The sequence below is a fragment of the Procambarus clarkii genome, chromosome 28, assembly GCF_040958095.1.
Source record: "Procambarus clarkii isolate CNS0578487 chromosome 28, FALCON_Pclarkii_2.0, whole genome shotgun sequence".
NCBI lineage: Eukaryota > Metazoa > Arthropoda > Malacostraca > Decapoda > Cambaridae > Procambarus > Procambarus clarkii.
In genome coordinates, this window is record NC_091177.1 from 9,982,369 (window position 1) to 10,005,833 (window position 23,465).

General features: G+C 38.0%; 1 protein-coding gene across 1 annotated transcript; it reads left to right on the forward strand.

Moving 5' to 3' along the window:
- LOC138369417 (uncharacterized) lies at positions 1–15,962 on the forward strand. Its single transcript, XM_069332654.1, has 3 exons — positions 1–134; positions 495–734; positions 15,533–15,962. The coding sequence occupies exons 1-3, from the start codon at positions 1–3 to the stop codon at positions 15,960–15,962; spliced, it is 804 nt and encodes a 267-aa protein (XP_069188755.1).
- Positions 15,963–23,465: the final 7,503 nt, after the last annotated feature.

Genomic DNA, 23,465 nt, shown 5'->3' on the forward strand with positions numbered 1-23,465 from the left:
ATGTGCGACAGGGAACGCGACACGGATGGAGACACAGCCGACACGGGCGACTCGGATGGAGACACAGCCGACACGGGCGACACGGATGGAGACACAGCCGACACGCGCGACACAGATGGAGACACATATGACACGTGCTGCACTGAAGGCGACACCCAGCACATAATCTCATTTACTGCGATACATGTAATTCTAATTTCAACGACAAATTAAATATACCTGACAGCTATTCATTACTAGAGCAAAATATGCAAAATTATTTTACGGTAGGATAAAATGCTGTTGCAGGAGAAGGATTAGGAGGAGGAGGAATAAGTGATGGAGGAGGAAGAGGAGAAGGAGAAGGACGGGAAATGAACAAGTTTAAGGCATACTCATATTTCGAACCTATTGGTAAACTGACTTGAATTATAATGTTCTTTGAAAAAGCAGGACAGAAGAGACGAGCTTGAAGATAACACTGCAAAACATCACTGTCTCCACACCTGACACAGAGAAACACCACCACCACACATGACCCAGAACACCAGCACCACCACACCTGACTCAGAACACCAGCAAGCACCACCACCACCACACCTGACAAAGAACAACGATCTTCCCACACCAGACTCAACACCAATCCCACCACACCGACCCTCGAGGCAATGTGGTAAAGATGTCACTGGAATGTGTCGTGAGGAGGAACCACGATCGCCAGCGACAGTACCTCACGCTCCGCTGTCATTAGGCGGGTAATGAGGGGTTATGAGGCAGTGGCTGACGAAGCAGTGTCATGATGCTGTGTTATAAAGCGCTATTATGGAAGCTTATTGGGTCGGTCTGGTGTCGAGCTGGTGGAGTAAGTGGTAATAAGAGACAGCGTCAAGGGTCCGGGTATCAGGAGGTGTGTCGAGAAGTAAAGAGGCAGGGTTAAGAGGTGGAACATCAGGAGGCAGTTCCATACTGTACCACTGGGCAGGTACAAGAGGCAGGGTCCTCTCGTGGCTGATGGTACAAGAGGGAGGTTAGTATGTCCAGTGACAAGATGAAACATTAAAATGCATGGTGTTTTCATGTTTTTCAAAAACGCGTTTTAAAATCAGTCTCAAGAATTAATATCAAGAGGCATCGACAAGAGGCAGTATCAAGAATTAACGTTAAGAGGCAGTGTCAAAAAACAGAAAATAGAAAAAATGTTAAAAAAGCAACGTCTATAAAATGTTCCCAGAAACACTATCAAGAGTTTTATGAAACTGTGTAATCGCTAAATAAATATGCAGAAAGTCAAAGTTATGCAATCTACATTTCGCAATGAAAGACAGGCAAACCAACATTATACAGAGTTTAGAGGTCATAAAAATCCTAACTTTGTATGACTCGTCCACACACTGTAATTATACATCGAATAACTTGTGGTTTATACATAAAAACAATCTACATTTTTTCCACACAATCCCAGTATTGTGTGTGTGTATATATACACACACAATATTGTGTATGTGTTTGTATTTAATACTTGTGTCTGCAGGATTGAGATGTTAGCTCTTGGAACCCGACTTTCTGATTGTCGATTGTCTCCGTTCTGACTCTCGACTTACTTTTATCTATCATATCTACTATATATATATTTTTCTGCAACGTACACACATATCCTCAAGGATGCAGCCTGTATCAGCTCTCTAACTGGTAGGTAACTATTTACTGCTAGGTGAACAATGGCATTAGATGACTGAAACTTTGGCCATTTGTTCTGCCTCGACCGGGAATCGAATCCAGGCATTTGGACTACGACTCCCGAGCGCTGTCTGCTCGACTGAAAAGACCTGTGTGTTACGCAATATAAGTGTTCAAATTATTGAGAACGCAAATTTCGCATCAGAAATTTAATTTTTATGGCAACTTCTGAATTATGTTATTTTTTATATAGCATGAACATATTCATGAACTCTTCAGACTCGGCACCCAATATTTCATTTCATTTCATCAACAATTTCAACAAGCATGCCATAGGAGCCATTATTCTCCTTCCTTAAAGAGGGGAGGGGGCAATAGGGCTTATATAGCCTTGGACAGACAGACAAACTGATAGACATTCTTTTTTATAGATATAATTATATTTATTTAAGAATAAGGCGAATATATTTAGGCTATTGTGACCAATATCAACAACTTTGTTAAAGAAAATATGTATATATCACTTCTACATGGAAAGGAAACTATTAGGAGAATCGCCAAGACATAACCATTATATAGTGCTTGGAAGGGATCAGGATAAGGATTAGGGATGGTGCCCAATCACTTGGACGGTCTGGGATTGAAGCGAGACCGTCGCTGTACCGTCCAGCCCAAGTGGTTGGGAATCATTTCTACAAGTGGAAAATATCTTACCTATAAAAACATTAATACAATCCCCACATATAGAAATAATATGAAAAAATATTTCTACCCCCTCACTTTCACTCCCGCTTCTTAGTATATGCAATCTGAGTTTATTGTTGTCCTGAATTATGTTCAGGACTACAGTATTCCTCTCAGGGAAAATTGGCATTAAGTCCATTAAGTAACAAAAAAACAATATATCTTCTAATGATGAAGATTTATTGTGGGAAGAAATAATATATTACAATTGTTTCCAAAAGTATAGTTTCAATTATACATTGAGTAGTATTTTTTCGTTCATTTTAACCAGTATTTGATAAATTTAATACGGGGAAAAATATTCCAAACTATCTAATGTTTTAGTTTCATAGCCTGCTATAGAAATAGGAGAGTCTGAGTTTGGGCTCCAGCTCGTGGTATGGGATGACAAAAGAAACAAAAATAGGACGTGAGCAAATAGGGAAATATGTATCATGGATAAATATCGCCTGACTATCGAGATGTGGACTTTGTAAACTAGCTCATCTTGCTAAAGAGGGTAGAAAAACACTTCTCAAAAGCGTGCGATTTATATAGTCGTCAAAAGCTATTTCCATGTCAATTAACTTGGTAAATATATCCAAAATGATATCTTTTTGTTAACAGACGATACATGGAGACAGGTTTTATTGACGATATTTAAAAACACAAGTAAATTCTCTGCAACTTGTAGATGATTTTATGTTGCATCCTGATGAATGTGTTCTTGTAATGTTTTTTCTTTAAATCAATGACGCGATCAGAGTTTGCATCGGGGAGGAATTCATCAGAACAAGGTTTCTTTAGGGGTTTATTCTCCAGACCAAAGTTAATTTTTCGGTTAATTTATCATCCCATAATTTATCTCTGGGTTCATATATCAGATCTTTGATATATGCTTTGCTTTGTGGTTCATTCATCAGACAATTTTTTATGTGTAACTTTGTTTTCTAATTTTTTCATTATTCAATTGTATTTTGTTGCCTAAGCATTTATTGATATTACTAGATGCTTCGATTATGTAATTATATACTGTACACGATTTTTATCGCATTTAATTTTTGCTAGTATATTGACAAGAAAACTTGTTGCTGAACATTTTTTATTTAATGAAATTGGTTACATAGTTTGAAGCCCGCTCCTTTAAATCACGTTTCAACACTTATACAAAAGAAGAAACGCATTGCATTGAGAGGAATTAGCGCTTCTAGTGTACATTCATTATAATGCATTTAAAAAGAAATAAACTTTATCTTCAGATTCCACAATTTTATTATGTAATTTTTTTACATTAGAAGCTTGTTAATTGTCATTTATGAGATTTCTCTAGAAAAAAACTTGATGTTCTAACATATACGATTTTATATACATTTACTTTTTGTTTGTCAGTCTGCTAGTTTGCTGTGTGTCTGTCTGTTTGCCTGTCTCTATGCCTTTCTCTTTGTCTGTCTGTCTGTCTGTCTGTCTGTCTGTCTGTCTGTCTGTCTGTCTGTCTGTCTGTCTGTCTCTCTCTCTCTCTCTCTCTCTCTCTCTCTCTCTCTCTGTTTCGTGGCCTGCTTAATGGATTAGTTATGAATATTCACGAGTCCTCAAAATCAGATTTAAATGATCCCCAGGAGAAGGAACAGGATAATGTGGCGACTGTGTTGAGCGGGAGTGTGAGTGTTGCTCTGATATGAAACTAGTATCATTCACAAGTCTTAGTGTTGGCTATTCCATTCCATGACGCAACCAAGGTTTAACTGTCCTAACTACCTGTAACACCTGTCCTCATTATTTGTCTCTCTGTCATTTGTTGCAAAGATCTTTGGAAATGTAAGGAGTGCCTTGCGAAACGCTTCCCTAGGCGTCAGAACATAAATATAGTGTGAAAATGAACTTTGGAGGGTTAAATTTTTAACTTCCATAAACAGTATTAATAAGATTCGTGTTAGAATCATTAATCTTACCCTTTCGGTTATATTTAACAACATTATATATATATATATATATATATTTATATATATATATATATATTTATATATATATATATATATATATATATATATATATATATATATATATATATATATATATAGATATATATATAAATATATGTATATTATACATATTATTCAGAACATTTATGTTTCTTTTATATACTGAACATAGGAATGTTTAGATTTGGTTTCTATCTATATTTTTTCTGGACTCTTTGACTTCAAAAGTACAAAAAGTTAACATTATCATGGTGCATTACTACATTATGGTACTTTCGACCAATCACTTACCATAAGTACTATTATTTCAGGAGGAGGATTGAAGTAAACACTTGTAAAACACTGTACTTTCATATGATGATCTTATATCCAAGATATATGTTTAGATATCATCATATAGATGATATATGTATAATGTGTGATCTTTAATTAGGACAATTTTTCTGAGTAATTATAAAAAAATTTTTTTAGTGTTTTTGAAAATTTCATTGATTTGTATAGTGCGTTTGTGGGCGTGATGGTCTCTCCCTACAGTTGCATTGATTGTGTATTGTGGTATTGTATATTGTTGTGCCGAAGCGCTTTGCATGTTGCAAGAATGTAGCATTCATAACACCACTGTTATGTTCTGTCACAATCGAATGTACCTTCTTGTTAATAAATAAATATATAAACATTCAGCGAGTTACAGTACAAGATGAAATTTAGAACCGAAAATATTTCTTGTCGTATATTGATTATTTATGGTCATGGTTATTAAAGCATTCGTTGTTGGGGGGATATTATTTACGCATTATTAACCCGTTATTGTGTTCTTAAACTTTAACTGAGCCTTAAAATATATACATAAATTTAGTTTTGCGTGTGGATATTATTTGTTCAATATGTTATTTATTTCAGGTGATTAAGAAAGGCCCGGGTCGCACTGAGGCGTCAGGGCGATGTAGGAAGGTCAAGGTCACATGATCAAGTCAACTTAATAATGAAAGGTCAGGGTTCAGGGTGATGAAGGATAATAATTTTCACAACAAAAGGTCAAAATGATAGTGGAAGGCGAGAGTCGCAGTTTAAGCACAAATACATATAGGAAAGTTAGAGTAACTGAACAAATCCACAAGGGCCGTCACGAGGATTCGAACCGACGTCACAGCCCTTGTGGATTTGTTTATTTGATGCATCATGCTATTGTGATTTCTGTGTGTTAGAGTAACTGTGTGGTTGTTGTCTACGTGAAGGCCAAAGGTCAAGGTCAGAACGTGGAACCAAGGGAATAAATCTAGCTCAGGGTAAGGATGGGAGGCAGCACAGTTTAGGGGGTCAAGGAGAGATATTTGTAGGCTTGCTAGGGCTCGAACCCTGGCCCAAACTGAGAGTGAATGGAACACGGAGAGGAGGTCATGGTTAATTCCTGCTGCTTTGGGTATATCACCTGGCTCTACAACTCTCTACAGCAAGTATCACAAACTCCCAAATCGCGACTGAGAAAACAAGATAAAAGAACCAAACTTAATGTGAGAGTCTGCCTAATAAGAGTGCATTTTTAACATAAATTATTTGTGTAACTAAGAAACACTAAATATATAAAATGTAGTGTCGCGATGTATAACATGCAGCTGCTTTGAATCAGTCAACAGTGAAATAATTACGCAAGATCTTGATATACAGCGGACACAAGAGTTGTATATCATATTCAGCCTGTGAATTGTGTCACATTATGGTTTCATGTAGGTTCCTGCCTCTGCCCCCACTAGCACTACTGCCTCGCTTGCTTCCTCCACCAACAATACCGCCTCTCACCCTCTATCAACACTACTGCCTCTCTCCCTCCACCAACACAAATCTTTTCCCATCTATTCGCTCACATTATTACATCTCATCTTCAGTTCGCATCAGTGCCTCTCACTTTCAGCACCACTGCCTTTTCCATTTCGCCAGCACTACCACCTTTTCCTTCCCAGCACTACTGCGTTTTCCTTTCCGCCAGCACTATGCCTTTTTCCCAAGCCAAAATCCCTATTTGTCCCTCTCTGCCAATCACTATACCTTCCACTATTCTATTTTCCACCTTTGACCCTGTCTTCATATTTAATGTCATTTCATATAGACAAAGCATTCTTCAAAATCATTCTCTCTCTCTCTCTCTCTCTCTCTCTCTCTCTCTCTCTCTCTCTCTCTCTCTCTCTCTCTCTCTCTCTCTCTCTCTCTCTCCCTCTCTCTCTCTCTTTCTCTCTCTCTCCTCATTCCTTCACCATTGAATGTAACAATAAACAAAACGAAGAAAGACTGCTCATTAAATAGATTTATAATCCAATAAAAAAGGTTATAAAGCACATGCCGTTAAAAAATATATATGAAAAGTCAGTAAATATCATGCAAAAAAATTCTTCAAATTAATTAGTTCTTACTTTTTCTTTTAATTTGTGAAAGAATCAAATACATATGATATTCGTAGCGTAGAACAATGGTGAGCAGCGAGGTAAGCAATTGTATACAGGAGCAAGGCGTGATGTGTGTGCGTGTGCGTGTGTGTGATGTGTGTGTGATGTGTGTGTGCGTGTGCGTGAAGTGTGTGTGGGGGTAGGGGGGGGGGGAGGTTGTTGGAGTGTGAATATTCACCTATAAGTTAAATATTTATGTTTGGTCTTGAAATGTGTCAATGAACTTTTAGATTACTTATTTTCAGTCGCCGATAACCTATTGTAGCTTCATATTGAGAATATAAAATATTAAAATATTTATATTACATATATATGAGCAAAGTTTGAATGGTGCCCCAAGCACATATATCACTTTAACTCAATGACCCCCACCCCCCCTCAGAGAATTGGCTACCAATGGGGACCATTGAAGCTTAGATCATAAATGTTTCGAGTACGAACCAGGCATGTTCAGAGATTTGATGAAATATCTGGGCCACAAACTGCCACGAGTGTCGCCGGGTGATGGTTGGTCATGGAACTTGATCAACACGGTTTGTGGTTTGACACATGGTTTATATTTGGGATCTGATCTTCCAGAATTTTCAATGTACATGTTAAATGATACAGTGTTTTCTCCGAAAAAAACATATGAGTGGTTGCATATGTTTTACGTTAATGTGTAGTTGTGCATGCATGCGTGCGTGTTCCATAGTTTCTTTTCCCTAACAATTTACAAAGGTCCAAACATCCACATATTTATTTATTTATATACAAGAAGGTACATTGAGTTTATGAGAGTACAGAGCACTGAAGTTTTACATTCTTGTAAAGCCACTAGCACGCATAGCGTTTCGGGCAGAAACCGAAACAGAAATATATATATAAACCAAACTCACAATATATAAACGAAAGCAAGAACCAAGTCACCTGTGTAACACTGGAAAGGAGGCCAAGAAGGAGGTGACGGACCAAATAAAATAAAATAAAATGTAAAAGGAAGATGAGGAGTAGGTTGAGGGGGTAGTGAGGGAGAGGCGCCCCCGTCAATACCACCATCACAGGTAATGGGTATTCCGGAGCCATCACATCACCCTTTAGGTTTCCCGGAGCAATACCTTAGATAGAGAGGAGGTGCTTGAGGCGGTCGCCCAGAGTTGGTACAATTCCTGGCATATTCTCTCTGCGTGTGCCAGAATAGATCTTATAAGTGCTTGTGCTTACCTATCAGCCACCCATCAGGTGTGCTTACCTATCAGCCACCCATCAGGTGTGCTTACCTATCAGCCACCCATCAGGTGTGCTTACCTATCAGCCACCCATCAGGGAGGTGAGATCTAATTCTTTATGCTTCTTCTCCCAGCCGTTTATACCTGACGGGCTAATTATCTCTCTCTACGGTAACATTTCCATCATATTAATTTGCTGTCGTGGACGGAATTAGCTTCAGCAACCTCGTCCTTCAATGAATTCAACTTGCCAACGAAGTTATTTACGTCTCTTCGAATCAATTGTGTGAACAGCTTCCAGAAATGTCCCCTTGTCTTAGCACTTTTTAATATAAACTGTCTTCCATTGTCCACATCCTCTAATCCAGTTCAATTCATGTATGTAGTTATTGAATCCCGTTCTGTTTCTTCTATTCTCTAAGGCTGTGAGGGTGGGTTTCAGACTTTGAGAGAGAGAGGATGAGGTAGAAATAAAACTGAAAGAAATTTATGAGAAGTGGGAGGTAATATTGCAACAGGTGAGGAGCAAGCAAGAGAGAGTCAGACACGGTAGTGGGCTCAGTGAGCAGAAGTCGAAAGAGGTTTAAGAAAATTTAAAAAACAGTACAAAGAGAAGGAAAAAACTGTGTGGCAGAAAACGAGCAATGCTGGCGCAGCGACCGCCTTGGTTTTTGGCGGGGTCGGCGTTCGATCCCCGATGGCTGGGCACGCTTCCTTCACTACGTCTTCATATCCCAGCTCAATGTTTTCATATCCCCTACCTTATGTTTCAGGAGAGGATAGTCGTTTCCAATTTGTTAAAGTCTTTAACAGTTAGTCTTCCGTTGTGTGAAGTGGATATTGGTTAATTTACAGTTGTCTACAGTGGACAGTACACAGACTCCTGATATCATCCATTCCAGAAGACAAGAAATATAGTGGGATTATTTGATGAACTAATCACATTTTGTTTGACCCTGTGTAAAAGGAAGCCCGATATATATATATATATATATATATATATATATATATATATATATATATATATATATATATATATATATATATATATATATATATATATATATATTTCCAATTTTTTCAAGCGTCTGGAGCAAGCATAAATGGAAGGAATAACAATGCCGTAAACAAATTGCGAGATTGGAATTGTTTCAGAGAAACAATGAAGCCTTTAGAAATAATATTTTCCTTACGTCTTCTATTTTTTTCGTATATTTTTTTAATTTCTTCCACTTCACAATATTATTTTGTAACTTTTTTAGTTTTCTTCAGAATTTTGGCATTTGTCTTTTTTCGGCTATTTTATTATTTCATACTGACGCCAGCCGCCCAATGAGAATGCAGTAAAAGATTGCACAGTCTCCTCGACAGGCTGGCCACCTCATTTTCTCACTTCTCATCCCACACACATGGAATGTATATTGCTGTATTTTCCCATTTGTATTCACTTTTTCTCTGCCTCTGATGATGCCAAGTTAAATTTAGCGAAATACCTTGGGTCCTTTACAAATGTGAAATAAACTTTGAAATATGGAGAAGAATCATTACGTTTAGTCAATATTTTCTATCTGTAAAATAGAATGATAGTTTATTTGCTTGTGTGTCCAAGATTGGAGGCCAGACGCTATGGGCTAGCCTCATGCAACTTTGCATGGGGAAGTTGTGACTGTATGGGGGAGGGTCATTAACGGGTAGAAAACAACCATTGTGTATCTGTTTAAGAAGTATCGGTTCCAATTACGACTCCCAGCGAATCCCATGAAGTCTGAAATTGTGGCTTCGTTTACTCAAGATTGGGAAGGAGAGAGGGGAGGAGGAGAGAAGGGGTGGAAGAGAGAGAAGGGAGAGGGAGGAGAGAGAGGAAAAGAGGTAGAGGGTGAGAGTTGTTACTGAAGAGAAACAAAAATGGATAAAGGAATCGAAGGGAAAAGAGAAGCAAATCATCTGAGACCCATACGTTTGTTTCATTGTTTCATGAATGGGGATGCATATGGGGGGAGGGGGAGGACGAGAATATAGCTAGAGAGATTAGCAGAGATAAATAGGTAGAGACAGAAATAGATAGGTAGAGGCAGAAAGAGAGAGAGAGAGAGAGAGAGAGAGAGAGAGAGAGAGAGAGAGAGAGAGAGAGAGAGAGAGAGAGAGTAAACAGGACTACGCCAATTATTCCCTTTAGTGTATATGTATGTATTGTATATGTATATATTTAGATATATATATGTATATATTGTGTATATATATATATATATATATATATATATATATATATATATATATATATATAAATAATGTAAATGGATAAAAGTTGTGTCTTAAAAAGTGTTTTGTTTCAGTTCATAAAGTTCATAAAAGTCCGTGTTGTCTATAGCTTTATGAATTTACATTTAACTCCGCAATAATCCGACTACACACAAAAGTAAACTCTAATATTAGTTTCACGCAATATACAACCTGAATTCTAAATGTGACATATATTATTCTCAATGCGATACAATCAATTTCAGTATTCAATTTCAGTATTCAATTTCGGTACTTCTGTTTATTGCAACTACTTGCTTGAACGACTTCCGTGGAAGGCGTTCGCAGCCAAGAGTATCCTTATCCTCTGGGATCTTCCTTCTTCCAAGAAAGTGCTTGTGATATATGAAGCAAGAAAGAATCAGCACGAAGCAAATACGACTCATTTCCATATTATTGCGTTACCGGAGGACCGATAACACAGTACACGCTGGGGTGTAGAGGACAGAGCCGATATTCTCACTTGTGGACGCTGTTAGGTGCCTCATACGTTGATTGACAAGGGAAAAAAAGTAAGAAAGAGACAACTTTTGGGAACGGATTCAATGGGTGTTCTGCTATGTTTGGAACTTGAGGCAGACTTGCTTAGTAAGATGGAACTACGACCACATAAAGTTTAGGCAGGATATCCTAATCATGCTGCTATCGCATGCCGTTTTACAAGGCGATAATTTTGTTCACATCCTTGTATATCTCATATCATCAGATTGTTTTTATTGAAAATATTACGAACATGATCCTATATTCGCTTTATAACCAGGTCTAACATTACTGACGGATGGGGCGAGGAGTTAAAGTTAATAAGTTAATTTAATAAGTTTAATTTAATAAGTTAATAAGAAGTTAATATACAGTCTACCCTCCCTGCCCAGCGACCGAACCCCGCTGAAATCCTCTTAAATGTATTTTATGTATTGATTGATTCATAAACATATAAAAAAAGCTGAGAGAACTTAGCTGTTGTGAAACAAAAGTAGCTCTGAAGCCTAACTATACTGAGTACTTTTGATTGATTATTCTGCAGGTGAGACTCATCGAGGTACTGAATATTCTAGAGACGCTTAGTAATTAAACGTATATTCTAGAATTATATATACCAAATGACAAGGTTAATTAGTCCTGAGCTTTCATGAACCCAAAATACACATAAAAAGTGTATTTATCAGTACTTTGATAAGAGTATTTATCAAGGAGAGAGAGAGAGAGAGAGAGAGAGAGAGAGAGAGAGAGAGAGAGAGAGAGAGAGAGAGAGAGAGAGAGAGAGAGAGAGAGATCTACATGGAACCACTTTTTCCAGTTCCTGCGATGTAAAACTGAGTTTAAAACCTTTTTTCACATTCCAAACATTAGGAATAATGTAGTACTCGTTACAGTAAATTCTTTAGTCAGCAAAGTTTCAGATGATGATCCACTCTTGTTTCAACTCTTCGAGTTTTTCTGGAAATTACTTTTGCCTAAAAACTTGAAGTAAACAAAACAAAACAAAAACGTTGATTGGACTATAACAAGTATTCTGTTGACATCTTGATAGCTTTTTCTGTTTTAAATATTTACGAGATGGTGACATGTTCTCACCGTGGTGTGTTGGTGTACTATTTCCTATTTGTATTTACTATTTGTGTCGGCAGAATCGAGCTATTAGCTCTTAGACTCCCCGCTTTCTAACCAATTCATTTGTTTTCCTCTTATGCCTACTACATATATTTTTCTCTAACACACGCACTCACATACACATGCACATCCCCAGGAAGCAGTCCGTAGCAGCTGTCTAACTTCCAGTTACCTATTTACTGCTAGGAGCACTAGGAACAAGGAGCACTAGGGTGAACTTTAAACTTTCACTGGTAGGTTGTTGACATGGCTTAGGGATTACCTGGCCCAGGAGCGGGGCTGTTTGTGAACGTTTGGTGAGAGGCAGTATGAAAAAAGAGTATAGGCGTTTAGTGAGAGGCAGCTTAAGGACGTGTGGATGAGAGGCAGCTTGAATACACTTGGTGAGAAGTAGATTGTAAGCATATATGTGACAAACAGCTTGAAGTCGTAGGGGTGAGAGGCAGCTTACTGACATATATAAGAGACAGCTTAAAGGTGTGTGGGTGAGAGGCATCTTGAAGGCATGTGTGTCAGAGGCAGCTTGAGAGCCTGTGGATGTATATTACACACATTGTGAAGGCTTCAGTGTGAATATTTACAGGCTGCTGCGGCCACTACCATTTGTCTACATAAATCCTGCTGGAGGGAAGGTTTTTTCATGCCAAATTTATGTATCGTCAGATGTGTTTACCCAGAGTGGAATAACTTGGTGCTGCCAACCGTGGTTATAATTATTATGATAATAACGTTAATTTACATGCTAATAATAATGACAATGATGAAGTAATTCTGATGAGCACAGTGACGACGACGCCAATAATATTAATATAATAATAATTATATAATTATATTGATAGTGGTATTAATAATTCCTATTATTATAATAAGCAAAGTGTACTTGAGTTCAGTGCCGTGTATCAGGTCTCTAAATCAAGGGAAATATGCCTGGTCTGTGTATGTACACAAGTACACAGTACATGTACATAAGTACATGTACTGTGTGCATGTACTTATGAGACGATGGTGTGTACACAAGTACACACCATCGTTTCAAAAGTACACACCATCATCTCACAAGTAACGTATCGTCAATGCAAGCGTAACACACTAACGCGCTGTAACACGTTCTTCGCAATTGTCGTAACGCTCCAACTTTTTGTAACGTGTCCATCAGTACATCCAGTTTCCACGCGATTTCCTAAGATTTCCATTGGACTTAGCACCCTGAGTCTGAGTTTATATGGAAGCGTAACCCGCTACTATTTCGGCTTATTAAATCTTGCAAAAGTCTTCCGAAAACCATCACCATCAAAATATTTAGTGCTGGATCTTACGTCTGTTTGTAATATATTTCCTTCTGCATGTTCCATCTCAGCGAATATTTGGATTTACCCGAATCTATCGCTGAAAAATGTGCTACGAAAACTGAATAGAGAGTATGAGAAAAAGATGTATACAATATGCATTAAACCCGGTAAATCTCTCTCTCTTTCTCAGTGCCCCACGGAGACAGTTCCGCTGTTGACACCCGTGGTGTTCTGCCCCTTCACTCCCTCCATTTATATCCAAATTAAGCCGTCTGGACGACGCAACACGAAGCCATTTACATCTAAACACTTCATTTAAATCCTCATGTTGTCTCTTCGCACGTCCAACTCCCATTTGCAGAAAACATTTACTGGCGAGAGTGTCTTGTAACCCAATCCTTTCATGCTGAGTGCCTTTAGAAGCCGCCTTAGCTACTTCACATTACCAACGGCATACTTCAACTGCATAGTTAACGGCATTAAAGTTAAAATCTTTCTCTAACTCTGTTCAGTTTTAATGTTGTTGGACATTAATATCCATAGTTAACGGCATTAAAGTTAAAATCTTTCTCTAACTCTGTTCAGTTTTAATGTTGTTGGACATATATATCAATGAGTTTTGGTGGATATTTATAGGTGTTGGCTTGTAGGGGTTAATAGGGCTTCTGCCGTTTAGTTTATTCATATGTTCTTATTTTCTAACACTTCGGTATTAATCATCCTTGCTCACGACGCCTTGCTTCGAGGTTTGTCTTGTGAATGCCAGCTGTTTATCGTATTAAATTACTGTATAAAAAGTCTTAACTCAATTACTGCCTCACCATAGCCGGTGCTAAATGGGTGCACTACGGGCTCACAATAGCCGGTGCTAAATGGGTGCACTACGGGCTCACCATAGCCGGTGCTAAATGGGTGCACTACGGGCTCACCATAGCCGGTGCTAAATGGGTGCACTACGGGCTCACCATAGCCGGTGCTAAATGGGTGCACTACGGGCTCACCATAGCCGGTGCTAAATGGGTGCACTACGGGCTCACCATAGCCGGTGCTAAATGGGTGCACTACGGGCTCACCATAGCCGGTGCTAAATGGGTGCACTACGGGCTCACCATAGCCAGTACTGCTGGGAACGTTTTGTTCCGTGTTGCTGAATCTATAACAACAACAACAAGTCTTAACTCTGTTTTGTGTTCCTTGGCTTGTGTTCCATCCAGGATTCGACATCAATCATTAAAAACTCTAATGATTATATAACTATACTTATGTTTACACCAATCACCAGGTATACAAAAATCTTCATTATAAAAGTACAACACCTATCATGATGCAACGCTATATCCATTCTGGAGTACAGCAACTCATACCCACCTCGATAAAAAATAAAGTAATATCAATAACAGTGGTCAATATCACATGCTGCTGTTCACGCATGGGTTAAACTATGAAAATTAACTCGGACACAATTTCCACGTGAAATATATTAGTTATTATTATTATTATTATTATTAATATTATTATGCAACAGAAACACCATGAACAATTATTTTGTTTGGTGTTGGGTTTAAGGCCTCTGAACCTCTGGAGGATTATTAAAACCACCACAAGAGTCCACTTGCAACACAGCAAGTGAAATAAAATCCCAGAGCATAGTCCAGAATTAACTCATAGTGAGTATACACAGATTAATGGGTACAACTCTCGGTGTATATATTCCTAAGTCAAAAATGCTCTTGTATTTCTCTATACTTGTGCTCTAAAAGCAACCATTTAGTTACAGTGATGGAGATAATGTATAGAGAAAATGGTTACAAGGGAAGACAAGGAGGAGGAAGGGAGGAAGGATGTGGAGTGGATGAGGGAGAGAGAGAGAGAGAGAGAGAGAGAGAGAGAGAGAGAGAGAGAGAGAGAGAGAGAGAGAGAGAGAGAGAGAGAGAGAGAGAGAGAGAGAAAGCGAGACTGGGAGGGTGCTGTGTGGAGATGGGAATAGTGTGTGGGCATAACCTGGTTGACCCTGGGACAGCCAGGTAACCAATCTAATTTGTATATAGTTAAAGCATTCAGATAATTCGGATATTAAATATGCCAGGAGAGAGAATTGCTGCGGGGCACCGTGTATTATGCAGCCTACCGGCTCCGGCCACAGGAGGAATTGTAACGAGCTACCAGAGTGGAAACCTTTGATGGTTATTATTAATTTCAAGATTTTCGATGAATACTTTTTAATATTATAATCACTAGCTTTAAAGTCCTGATCATCAGTGTTACACGGTCAGAATAGTGTTATAATCAGTGTTATTCTGTCATTCTTGTACGTGCTATTTTCTGAATAGCAGTACCATAGTCATTAGCATCATAGTTCCCAGCACGACAGTGCCAGGCTCAATAACAGTCCTCAACACTGACTCCAGCACCACATCACAGTCCTCGACACCACAGCCCTCAGCACCACAACACAGTCCCCCAACACAACAGCCCTCAGCACCACAACACAGTCCCCAACACAACAGCCCTCAGCACCACAACACAGTCCCCAACACAACAGCCCTCAGCACCACAACACAGTCCCCAACACAACAGCCCTCAGCACCACAACACAGTCCCCAACACAACAGCCCTCAGCACCACAACACAGTCGTCAACACAACAGCCCTCAGCACCACAACACAGTCGTCAACGTACAGCCACGGGAGTATGGTACAGTCTCCCACATTAAATATTCTCGCTCAGGTTGTTCCCGCCGAGCATTCTGCGGTGAAGTGAACGACGCCTGATAAACTTAACTGCAGTTTTCCTTTGTACTAGTTTGTTTGTCCCTTGGTATCAAAGTGCATTATGTTTTCCTTCTCCATTTTAGTCCATTATATATATATATATATATTATATATATATATATATATATATATATATATATATATATATATATATATATTATATTATATATTATATTATATTATATATATATTATATTATATTATATTATATTATATATATATATATATATATATATATATATATATATATATATATATATATATATATATATATATATATATATATATATATATATATATATATATCGTCGTCTGCCTTGTCTGTACACGCTGTAACATTCACATCATTTTTATATTAATTTTTTTTACATGTTAATTTTTGTCGAAATTTACATTAACGTTGGCGTTGGATATTCATGTTTTTAATCATTGTTTCATATGCGGTTTATTGTGGTACATTCCGTTCTCTACTATAATGTATATCAGAGGGTAAATAAGTAAATATTATTTAGGTATAAGAAAGCTCACAGCTTAAAATCTTGAGGATTTTAAACCTCATGTGCCTGGATTACCTGATTTGTAGCTATTTATAGTACCTCTCCCTGGGTGATGTGTTATCTTAAGCCACGGATTACCTGATTAAGATCTATCCCTACTACCTGTGCAGTAGGAAGAGTGTAGTGTAAAAAAACTAAAATAAAAAACTCCATGGAGTACGGGTTTGGCAAATGAGAAATGCGGCGTCAACTAACACGACAATGACAGCAACACAACCAAGAAGGAGTGACGACCTGTCGGAAATATTTCAGTTGCGTTGCTGCTGAAGAAAATATGGTTTAAGGAGACACGTACCACCCATGTGTCATTCTTTAACGCTAGGTTGCTGGGAGTCGCGCGGCCGCTACTACCTCTAGTCATGCCAACTCTACCGACATGTGTGTCGTGAAAGAGCCGGATGATTTTCGGAATCAGTTTGGAGGCATTGTCAATCAGGAATCGTCGTGTGGACATTTTTGTTTAACTGGCTTCGTCCATTATGCGTCGTTCATCAGATATTATCCGTTTGACAGCGTTCAGCTGGCATCGTTCATCAGCAATCGCTTAGCAAGCCTTCGTCTTAGAGTGATTACAAGATTATATATTTTTTTTAGGCTTCAAGACATATGAGAATAACGAAAATTAGGAAGAAATAGTAATAAAAAAGGTACACACGCTTCCAGCATTGTGGACCCAATCCGGTGACCAACAATAGTTTTTCATCATTGTTTAACAGTTGCTATCCATGCGACACGGACAATGTATAAATCCCATCACGCGCTACAGAGCAGCTAGAGCTTCATCAATCAGTCCTCCAGCACTGATCTCGAGCCCAAGATAAATATTAGCCTAATCAGTCTGGCAGAGAAAGAATTAGAACATGGCAGTGTCAGTGTATCAACATAACCAACATGTACGAATTTACACATTGATTAAAAGATACTCGACATTTATTTGCATTACAGAGTAGAACACAAATACCCGGACATATGCGTAATGGGTTTTGTTTGAAAAGCCTACCATTGTTGGCATAATGTGTGTGGTTCTGGTCTTATGTTCATCCGCCCTTCCTTCCTTCCTGCAAAGCCTGCTATCTTTTCCTTCTAAAATACTGTTACAAATAGTCTAGGTAGAAGAAGTTTTATTTAAGACCTCAGACTACATTATGTAGCACCATACTTAATAATATGCATTAATATTATTCATCACACATGGTTACAATATCTTTTGTTATTACAAAAGCCGTGCTTACATGATGGGAAGATGAAGGACAGAGGAGTGACATGATTTTCATTGTTATTGTGCTTTCTGTATCTTCAACTAGCCACTCGTCTACCATCTTTCCATCCTCCAACTATCCATTGGTCAACCACTTTTTCATGCTCAAAATCATTTAGTACTTTCTCTTCTTAAAACATGTTTTCTCTCCTAGACAAGTTTGTCCTTCTAAGGACAGATTTATCCTTCTATGGAAAGTGTTGGATAATAGTACCGTGAACCTTATGTGGTTCACACGTTACAATGATCCACGTGTTCCTTCAGTGCCCCCCTCCAAACACCGACTCATAACACATGTAGAAAACAAATTGACCCAATCAATCAGACAGGACCAAATTATAGTCATCTTGGAAGGTACCATTCGTCTTCAACTTACCCGAAGGGCACGTACGAACTGAGTTATGGAAAGGACATCTATTCGAATTAAAGAGTCCAGATCATAAATTTCCATCCCTGCCAGGGAAGGTTGGGAGGGAAATGAGAGGGAAGGAGAGGAAAAGATGAATGGGAGGGAGGAGAAGGAAGCGAGGGGGGAGGGAGCAGCAGCGAGCTGCGTCTGAATAATGCTGCTTGGTAATGGTGCTGCCTGCCACAGTTGTCTCCAGAGCTGGTCGACTGGTGATAAAGAGCGGTCAGGCACGAGACTCTTGTGTGACCAACCCACCCTATTTCACCGTCCCTCCCTCTCGCCCTCCAACACGACTGTGCAATACATCTTGTTGCAAGAAGAGGCGTATTGCACAAGGAGTATAGATTGATTTAAAAGCAAGTTTTCCAACTGGAGGTTGGAAAAGAAGGCAGGATCCAAATCAAAATTTTGTTTTCTATGACGAATTCAGTAACAAACTGCGTCAGGAAGTGATCTTCGATCTTTTCTAGGAATTATTCTGCCTCAGAATTGCCATTTTTTAATGCCCAATCTAATACTCAAAGTTGTAAGTCTCAAACAATACATAGATTATTTCAAATAGGTTTACTGCCAGATTTGTTTAGACCAGGAATCTGTATATTACTCTTATTAACAGATTTTCGTCATTATCATTTACTCATATGGTTTCTGAAAGAATATTTGATTTGATCCGTTTTACAGTGAACTTCAGATCCTCTTTCACATGGATAGCAACTCCATTTTGTTTTCTATATGTTATTTCAACATAATAGAGCTTCAATCCTTTGATCTGTTGTATTGATATTAAGCAATAAATGCTATATTATCAAACTTCGCAGTATACAGTAGTCTTTTGATATCCTCTATCTTGTTCCTCACACCCTTGAAGTTTGTTTAGTATATTTGTAGACTCCTTATCTGTGCCCTCATATAATTTAGCATATTCTATTTGTATTTGAATTTACATAACAAAATTGTTCGTTTTTGCTTTTACGACCTATTTTCCATTCTAATAGTTGTCTTTAGTTGTCACGCATACCAGCATGATTAAGTCTTACACACTATTTCATCTAATGAGCTTACAAACACTTACCCCAAACCTTAAATGCATCGTATTCAAAACTGACGACAATCTCAAGTCACTAAAGATAACAACACATATGGTGTAAGAAGAACTTATGTTAGACAACACGCACGGTGTAAAAATAGCAGAGTAAAACAAATTTTCTTGTGAAGTTAGATACTGACTTTACGTCAAGCGACATCACGTTTAACGATCAAGTTAAATAATGCTAAATTATTTACACACCAAATGGAGTCTACCTTCGTTAATGTAGTAATGATTAAGTACTGTTTAATGCCTTCAAGTTGCGTGTATCAGCATTTTACATTACTTCTAAATTTTGCACTTGAAAAATTCTCAGCAATCTTTGTATATACAATTTTTATTTTGATTTTCATTAGTTCATGCATTTCTTTTCCACAATTTAATATTTTAACGGCATATACTTTTTAATAATTCAGATCAACGATATTATTTCCGTCACATCAATTTCCTTTTGATGTGACGTAATCAGTGGATTACATTTTAGATGAATTTCAACACTTGCAGTGTTAAAACTGCGATATGTTTGTCGTGATGAAAAATGAACGTGTTTTTTTTAGAACGTATTAGCCAGGGCTTGCGAAGGGTATGTCTCATCATGCTACGACTCTTAAAATATTTTAAGGATCTCATTGAGAGTGTCTGATTTATATTACAAACCGGATAGGCTGAGAATCAAGAATAAACTTTCATCTGTACCTAATACATAATAAGGCATGTAACGGATTTATTGTGACACTGATGACTTGTGCCAAATGATTATAATACAATCTCAATGCATCTTTGACATGTTTTCTGAACGAACATCTATCACTATCATCTACGAACATCTATCACTATAAGGGAGCCGGTCGGCCGAGCGGACAGCACGCTGGATTTGTGATCCTATGGTCCTGGGTTCGATCCCAGGCGCCGGCGAGAAACATTGGGCAGAGTTTCTTTCACCCTATGCCCCTGTTACCTAGCAGTTAAATAGGTACCTGGACGTTAGTCAGCTGTCACGGGCTGCTTCCTGGGGGTGGAGGCCTGGTCGAGGACCGGGCCGCGGGGACACTAAAAAGCCCCGAAATCATCTCAAGATAACCTCAAGATCATGTCTGAAATAACTGCTTCGCTCTTTTCAATTAAAAATATTATTATTTGCGTACTCTTTAATTAAAAAATATTTTATGGTATAAGTTGTATATTAATCCTGACATTTTGTAATTAATTGCGTTTTTTATATAGAGTACTTAGGAATTCGGCGTTAATACATGCAGGAACATCATTAGATAAACATTTCACAACATCTAAGGTCACCCTTTTCACACGATTAATTTGCCACAACACAAGAGATAATTACAGCCCGTTATCAATAATAGTCATGGTAGCTGCTGTAAAGATATCTACAGAAATGTTCTGATTTTATTCGAATGATTACGAATCCGCCTGTTGTTTTTATTGAATTTAGTATAATGTTGAAATGATTAACGTGCCCAGATGGCAATTCAATGATAGTTCAATTCTTTGCTGCGAGGAGCGTCAAATAATTGGGTCTACCGTGGTGTCCGCAGTATAATCATATATCAACTGATTCGCCAATATGAGTGAGTAGGAGAAATTCCGTCATATCTCAGTCGTTTAGAATTATTGGTGCTATGTGAACCCGGGAACGGATCAGTTCATAAACACATCATTCCTACCTCTCTTTCTGTATCCGAGTTTCTGCCCCTCGTTCCTGTTATACTTTTTTACCTTCATTCCTGTCATTCTTTCCTATCATTCATTTCCTCTCTCTTTCCCATCATTTCTTCCAATAATTTCTGCTTAATTCATGCCCTTAATTTCTACCTCTTATTCCCTCATTTATCTCCCTAATTTCTACCTCTCATTCCTGTGATTAATTTCTATTTCATATTTATGGCTCTCAGTGTTGCACTAATTGATGAACTCCTCCCTTCCTTGGGGAATTGTCTATATATAGAAATAAATATTCAAGTGCAGTGTAAAGCAGAATACATCTGGTAATAGTACATTCGAGTTTAGTTATGAAGTGAAACGAAAACAATGGATAATTAAATTAATATATATAGGATTATTTTTTATATATATTGGTATTAAGTTCTTTTTTCGTTATATCTATTCCTTTTATTCTCTATAGTAGTCTATACAGTATATATGATAATAAATGTGTGCAATCTAGCTAGATACCAATTTAATCCTTACAGGAAATAGAATCATCAGCTAATGTTAAATACTTTTCGTCCTCCAAGCACAAAATAATTGAAAAAAAGTTGCGGGAGACTGAGAGGTAACTCATTCTTTTATGCCCCGAGGTGGAGAGATCAGGGCTTTATGGTCCTGGGACAGAGAGGAACTCAGGGCCTCATGGTCCTTGGACAGAGAGGAACTCATGGCTTCATGGGCCCGGAGACGAAGAAATGCCCCAACCATCACGGCTACACAATCCAATTCCCTTTACTGCTCGCGCTAAATTGCTCGAGCTTAACTGCATAAGAGTTAATTGTGCCCTTCGGCCCTGGGGCACCGGAAGGCCTGGCTCTAATTTGACTATGGTTAACTTTAGGGAATTGCTAATAACAACTCTCATCCTCCTCACACCTCATGTCTCGAAGACAGGTTTAAATATTATTCTGTATATAAATAGGTACAGAGAGAGAGAGAGAGAGAGACAAAGTGAGAGTTCAGAAAAAATATAGCCGGTAAAAGATGCGAATTCAATCCTCCCTTCTCGACAAAGGGAATCCGAATTTGACGATTTAAACTTTACTCTTGAACATATATAGCAAAAGGAGCAGAAGATAAGGAGGAACACTCTACGTAATATTATTCTGAGGAAATGCAATGTCGAGGACAAACTTGACTGTGTACAGAGTCTTGAATATTATTTTTAGGTAAAAACATGTACAGATAAAATTCATGCTTTTCTTGAGTGCGAAAGCAATTTAGGTTAGAGGTTAACTTTTTATTGATTTCAGACGAACACAAAATAAAGGGATTGTTTGTGTGTGTGCTCACCTAATTGTCCTCGACTAATTGTGCTTGCGGAGCTTGAGCTGCGGCTCCTTGGCGCCGCCTCTCAACAGTCAATCCAACTGGTGTACAGGTTTCTGAGCGTATTGGGCTCTGTCATATCTATATTTGAACCTATGTATGGCGTTGCCTCCACCACATCACGAATATATATATATATATATATATATATATATATATATATATATATATATATATATATTATATATATATATATATATATATATATATATATATATATATATGTATGTATGTATGTATGTATGTGTGTTTGATCAATTTCGTATATATGTATGTGTGCAGAAGATCCAACGATGCAAAATCTGTCGCGCTCCATATTTCGCGCCGTTCATCCTTATTCACGGGAGCAAGTGTCAGCCAGGTATGCATAAATAAATATGTACATACACGGACGAAGACTCATGGAGGGACTGGCGCTGGGAGCGACAGGGTGAGATATTACCCCGCTCTATAGTTGCTGAAACACTGTAGCAAACTTTTTTTATATTATTAATTCATTCGTCTAAAATTTTGAATTTTGCGTTTCGCTACATGTCGAGGATGAGCGAGGCGATATTTTACATATATATTATTTGTAGGTATGGAAACGATTTTTTTCTTTTCCATTTTTGTTTTGATCTGTGTCTCCACAAACTCTTTCTTCATTACGTGTATTATTTTATTTCTTCCGAGATATTTCTCGATGCTAATATTGTGTATATATATATAATATTATATATATATTCGAATGCAGCATAAATGATGGAAACCAATTTATAACAAAAGTGCTCTTTAGCTTTGTCACAACACAACAATTCGACAAAGAAGAAACATTTAGGAATAAATCAATGCTAAAATGAAAAAGACACTACCACTTCCTTCAGTTTATTAGAGAATAATTTTTAGTGCAACTGTTATCAGAGAATCTTGCAGTAACCCCTCTAAGCTAGACGAAAATCGAGAAAACGTTATTAACTCCTCGTACACGGTGTAGGATCTAATCTCATATCTGGCTCACACTGGAAGTCTCCAAAACACACCCGGTACGCACTACGAGATTCAACCTCACGTTTGCTTTATCTTGGGCCACGCACGGTCTTGTACTGACAGCTCTATACATCTACTGTGCAACATGCAACGGAGCTAGTTCA